General features: G+C 46.5%; 1 protein-coding gene across 2 annotated transcripts in view; it reads right to left on the reverse strand.

Moving 5' to 3' along the window:
* Positions 1-2,882, reverse strand: part of EIF2AK1 (eukaryotic translation initiation factor 2-alpha kinase 1) — a 49,147-nt gene extending 46,265 nt beyond the window's left edge. For both annotated transcript variants that reach the window (XM_011996657.1, XM_011996655.1), the window contains exon 1: positions 2,598-2,882. In XM_011996657.1, coding sequence (XP_011852047.1) covers positions 2,598-2,715 — 118 coding nt within the window. In that variant the 5' untranslated portion in view covers positions 2,716-2,882. The remainder of the gene's footprint in view (positions 1-2,597) is intronic.
* Between the last annotated feature and the right edge of the window lie 2,996 nt (positions 2,883-5,878).

A 5,878-nucleotide genomic window follows, 5' to 3' on the forward strand; every position in this document is an offset into this window, starting at 1 on the left:
AAAAAAAAAAAAAAAAAAAAGGGCAGGCACGGTGGCTCACACCTGTAATCCTGGCACTTTGGGAGGTCGAGGCAGGTGAATCACAAGGTGAGGAGTTCAAGACCGGCCTGGCCAAGATGGTGAAACTCCGTCTCTACTAAAAATACAAAAAATTAACTGGGTGTGGTGACAGGCATCTGTAATTCCAGCTACTCTGGGGGCTGAGGCAGAGAACTGCTTAAACCTGGAAGGGCAGAGGTTTCAGTGAGGCGAGATCGCGCCATTGCACTCCAGCCTGGGCGACACGGTGAGACTTCATCTCAAAAAAAAAAAACAAAAAAATCCAAAAAAACATAAACTCTGGCTGGACATTCTGGGCCTCTTTGGAAGAAAAGGCCATATGTCAACACAACAGTATTATCGGTAACCCAGGAAAAGAAAAATTTTAAAAGCTTATCTAAGATCACTCCCTTCAAGAATAATCTTTAGTGTGCAGAAACCCTTATCACAATGTTACAGAAAAGACACTCGCATGTTTACAGCTGGGACTTTTCCCATGACATAACACTTTCTATATTATTGGGCTATAATATACTACCTTATATGTGGGAGAAAAGTTGTTTGTCCATTAAAAAATAGTTTTTAAAATTTTCTTCTGTTAATAGCCTACTGCAATTACTACCACACTCTGCTTTTGTTTCTCTTTATGGTCAAAAATTATAGGCGTGGCTGGGCACAGTGGCTCACGCCTATCCTAGCACTTTGGGAGGCTGAGGCAGGAGGATCCGCTGAGCCCAGGAGTTTGAGACCAGACTGGGCAACAAAAGAAGACCCCATCTTTTTTTTTTTTTAGACAGAGTCTCACTCTGTCACCCAGGCTGCAGTGCAATGGCACGATCTCAGCTCACTGCAATCTCCCAGACGACCCCATCTCTTTAAGAAAAAAAAAAAAAATTACAGGTAGTATTAAGGATAAAAATGCAACAACATTTCCATGTATTTACTCTATCTGAATCAAAACCATTTCAACTCAGTTTGCATCTTTATTTTTTCTCATATGCTTTCTCTTACAGAAACAATTTGTACCTTTAACTCAATTGCAACACATTTTTTTTTTGTTTCATGCTTCAAATCAATGTGTATTCTCTGTAGTCATTCTGTTGGAATTACCATATAGTTAAAAACTTCAGCAGCACATATACTAAAAACTGGAATGACACAGAGAAGATTAACACAGCTTCCGCACAAGAATGAAACACAAATTCCTGAAGCATTCCATAAAAAAGAGAAAAAAAAAAATCCCTGAATCAATGTATTCTTTTTTTTTTTTTTTTTTTGAGACGGAGTTTCCTCTGTCTCCCAGGCTGCAGTGCAGTGGTGCGATCTCGGCTCACTACAACCACCGCCTCCTGGGTTCAAGCAAGCGATTCTCCTGCCTTAGCCTCAAAAGTAGCTGGGATTACAGGCGCCCGCTACCACGCCCAGCTAATTTTTATATTTTTAGTAGAGAGGGGGTTGACCAGGCTGGTGTTGAACTCCTGACCTCGGGTGATCCGCCCACCTCAGGCTCCCAAAGTGCTGGGATTACAGGCGTGACCCCACTCGGCCAATGTATTCATTCTTAATAGCACCATTTAATTTTTAATATTGCTAAAACATCTGGCAGCAACTAAAGACTGTATTTCACTTTCATCAAAATAGTGGACACTTTTACCTAGAGTCAATGTCAAGCATCTCTTACTCTATGCTAAGTAACTTAGCTACCCCATATCTCCTAGTAACCAAAGGCCTCAAGAAAACTTGGGGGCTGAGAGTGGTGGCTCACATCTATAATCCCAGCACTTTGGGAGGCCGAGGCGGGAGCATCGCTTGAGGCCAGGCTTTCGAGACCAGCCTGGGGAACACAGCAAGACCCCATCTCTGCAAAAAAAAAAAAAATTAAAAAATTAGTTGGGCATGGTGGTGTGCACCTGTGGTCCCAGCTACTCGGGAGGCTGAAGCTGGAGGATCACTTGAGCCCAGGAGTTGGAGGCTGCAATGAGCTATGATTGTGCCACTGCACTCCAGCCTGGGTGACAGAGCAAGACTGTCTCCAAAAAAAAAACTTGGGCCTTTTTATTCTTTAAACCAAAGACGTTTATTTATTTCCACGCTGCCTCACTATGAGAAATCTTTAGTTCTCCTTCCAGTTAAGCAAAAGACAAGAAAAGTTACAAATTACAACTCTTAACCCAAACTATTCAGCTTACAGTTTGCAAATTCTCGCTGCAACGAAAGAAGATCGTTCTCAACCAATGACAAAACCCAGGGCTTGGGGGCAGGACGGTGACCTCAGGGATGCCCCCAGCCGTCCGAGGGCCTCAGTCCCCAGAGAGGAAACCAAGGAACAGAAATGTAAACAAAGGAGCGAGAAGCAGACGTCCTTTTCAAACAATATTTACCTTACCCCGACGGCCCGCCCGCCGCCCCCCAGCACTGCGCGGCTGGTCCCCCGGTTCAACCCTGGAGGCAGCCGAATTCACCCGGGTCTTCAGGCAAACCTCAGGGCTGCCTATACCGCCCGCAAACGCGGGTGGACAGAGAGAGCAGAGCGGCGACACCGCAATCCGATCCCTCACCGTCATATTTGAGGTCCGAGCTCTCGGCGGGAAAGTCGATGGCCGGCGGCGCAGCCACAGCCCCCTCCCCGTCGCCCTCCTCTTCGCGCTTGCGGACCCCAGAGTTGCCCCCCTGCATCGCCGGGCGCGCACGGGCCGCAGCCCAGCCCGCCGGCCAGCCGCCCAGCCCGCCGGCCAGCCAAGCACTACCACACTCGGCTGCTGCACCTTGCGCCGTCCGACCCGGAAGTAGCCCCTCACCAGGCGGAAGACCAGCCCCAGCCACGCGCACACCTTAACTAGGGGGCGGGGCCTGTAACAGACTCCGCCCTTTTCGGATTGGAAGAGTTGGGCGGGTCCGGCGCGGGCGCACCCCCTGCGCATGCGGTCTAGTGGGCTCATCTGCCGGAGGCGGGGTTTAAGGGGCGCCCAGGCCTAGCTTCCCGCTACCCCAGAAGGGTTTAGCGCTCACGTCTCACGCCCAGACTCGAGTGTCAGTGTAAGAATCAGGTGTCTGCAGAGACTAATCGAAATATATTTACCTTTTGCGGGTACAGCAATTACTTTGGTCATTTGTTTTCCAGGAAAAAAATTTTAAAAAGCGTTTTCAAAACCTGTCTCAATGAGACCTGAACCTATTTTGGTCAACCGTTATGCCACAAAGAAACGGGAGATGCCAACTGCATTCCAAAATGCAAAGTGATTGAACCTAACAGAATTTCCTCTTCGAATTTACAACTGAAATGTTTTCCTTAAAAAAAAAAAAACTTTTAGGTTCAGGGGGTACATGTGCAGGTTAGTTTTCCAAACTAAAACACCCCGCCCTGGCCACACTCCATCCACTGTGGTATGAAACCCTCAGATTCAAAAATCCACGCTAAGCCGGGCGCGGTGGCTCACACCTGTAATCCCAGCACTTCGACAGACCAAGGTGGGCGGATCACCTGAGGTCAAGAGTCCGAGACCAGCCTGGCCAATATGGTGAAACCCCCGTCTCTACTAAAAATACAAAAATTAGCTGGGCGTGGTGGCACGTGCAGGTAGTCTCAGCTATTCGGGAGGCTGAGACAGGAGAATCGGTTGAACCCTGGGGACAGAGGTTGCAGTGAGCAGACATCCGGCCACTGCACACTGCACTCCAGCCTGGGTGACAGAGCAAGACTCCATCTCGAAAAAAAAAGGAAAAAATTATCCTCAATTTTCATGGATCAGCTACAGTTGAAATAAAAATCTTTCAGATTTTGGACCTCAACCACAGCACGATGTGTAAAAGTGGTATTGTTTAAGAATTCTGTTTGAACTTGTTTTCCATAGACAGTCATACTTGGATGCACTCAGCCTGGTAGAGGCAATTAAAGGTGTAGTTTTCTTAAACAGCAACTCAAAGTACTGTAAAGATAGATAAAGAAAATAAAGAAAGAAAAATACAAAATAAAGGTGTAGTCCTCCAGATAGATTAGATTCCAAACATTAGAGTTGGGCCAGGCGCGATGGTTCACCTCCGTAATCCTAGCACTTTGGGAGGCCACGGCAGGTGGATCATCTGAGGTCAGGAGTTCGAAACCAGCCTGGCCAACATGGTAAAACCCCCGTCTCTACTCAAAACACAAAAAATTAGCCAGGCGTGGTGGTGCATGCCTGTAATCCCAGTTACTTGGGAGGCTGAGACAGGAGAATCGCTTGAACCCAGGAGGCAGAGCTTGCAGTGAGCTGAGATCCAGCCACTGCACTCCAGCCTGGGCAACAAAGCAAGACTCAGTCTCAAAATAAAAGAGATTAGAGATGTTCCTTCCTGTGCCTTGCTGATGTTCCAGAAAAGCATGCCCCTTCTGAAGAGTGTTTTGTCTATATGTATTCACAGCTTTAAAAATACAAATACTGTAAAAAAAAAAAAAACAAAAAAAACCCCACAAATACTGGCCGGGCGCGGTGGCTCACACCTGTAATCCCTGCACTTTGGGAGGCCGAGGTGGGCAGATCACGAGGTCAGGAGATCAAGACCATCCTGGCTAACACGGTGAAACCCCCGTCTCTACTAAAAATACAAAAAATTAGCCAGGCGTGGTGGGCGCCTGTAGTCCCAGCTACTCGGGAGGCTGAGGCAGGAGAATGGCATGAACCTGGGAAGTGGAGCTGGCAGTGAGCCGAGACTGCACCACTGCCCTCTAGCCTGGGTGACAGAGTGAGACTCCATCTCAAAAATAAATAAATAAAATAAAAATAAAAATAAAAATAAAAATACTTTTTTCTTCCACAATTCAACTGTCAGAAATTTATCCTAAGGAAAAAGTTAAAAACAAGCAAGAATACATAGTTTAAAAGCTAATGATCGAAACAATGCTTATAACTGCCAAAACTAGAAGACAAGATAATTGGCTCAATTAACGACGAACATTCATACAATGGCACACTTTACTTGCATTAAAAATGTTAGCATGGGCCAGGCACGGTCGCTCACACCTATAATTCCAGCACTTTGGGAGGCTGATGCAGGAGGATTGCTTGAGGCCAGGAGTTCAAGACCAGCCTGGGCAATTTAGTGAGACCTCTTCTCTATAATTTAAAACGAATAATAGTAACGTTGATATGCAATATCTGGTTCTCACCATTTTCCACCATCACTGGAAATGCCCAGTGTTACTGAAGCCATAGAGAAAAAAAGCAACATACTCTATATAGCTGCTCTCAAACCCCTGACCTCATGATCCGCCCACCTCACCTCCCAGAGCGCTGGGATTACAGGCATGAGCCACCACATCCAGCAGAAATTAATTTTTTTTAAGAAATACAATACCACATATCAGCTTGCGATATTAAACATACAGTTAACCAAAGAGGAACCCCAAATGACCAATAAGATAGAAGAGCTGCACAAGTTTCATTAGCTACAAGTAAATGCAAGTTAAAGGATGAAATATCGCTTCAAAATATATTTGCAAATGTAAACTTTCTCATACCAAGTGTTGGTGTGGATACGAAAAAAGATAAACTATCAGCCAGGCACAGTGGCTCACGCCTGTAATCCCAGCACTTGGGGAGGCCGAGGCGGGCGGATCACGAGGTCAGGAGATGGAGACCATCCTGGCTAACACGGTGAAACCCTGTCTCTACTACAAAATACAAAAAATCAGCCGGGTGTGGTGGCGGGTGCCTGTAGTCCCAGCTACTCGGGAGGCTGAGGCAGGAGAATGGCATGAACCTGGGAGGCGGAGCTTGCAGTGAGTGGAGATCGTGCCACTGCACTCCAGCCTGGGTGATAGAGTGAGACTGTCTCAAAAAAAAAAAAAAAAAAAGAGAGAAAC

Source organism: Mandrillus leucophaeus, unplaced genomic scaffold, assembly GCF_000951045.1.
Source record: "Mandrillus leucophaeus isolate KB7577 unplaced genomic scaffold, Mleu.le_1.0 Scaffold521, whole genome shotgun sequence".
Taxonomy (NCBI): Eukaryota; Metazoa; Chordata; class Mammalia; order Primates; family Cercopithecidae; genus Mandrillus; species Mandrillus leucophaeus.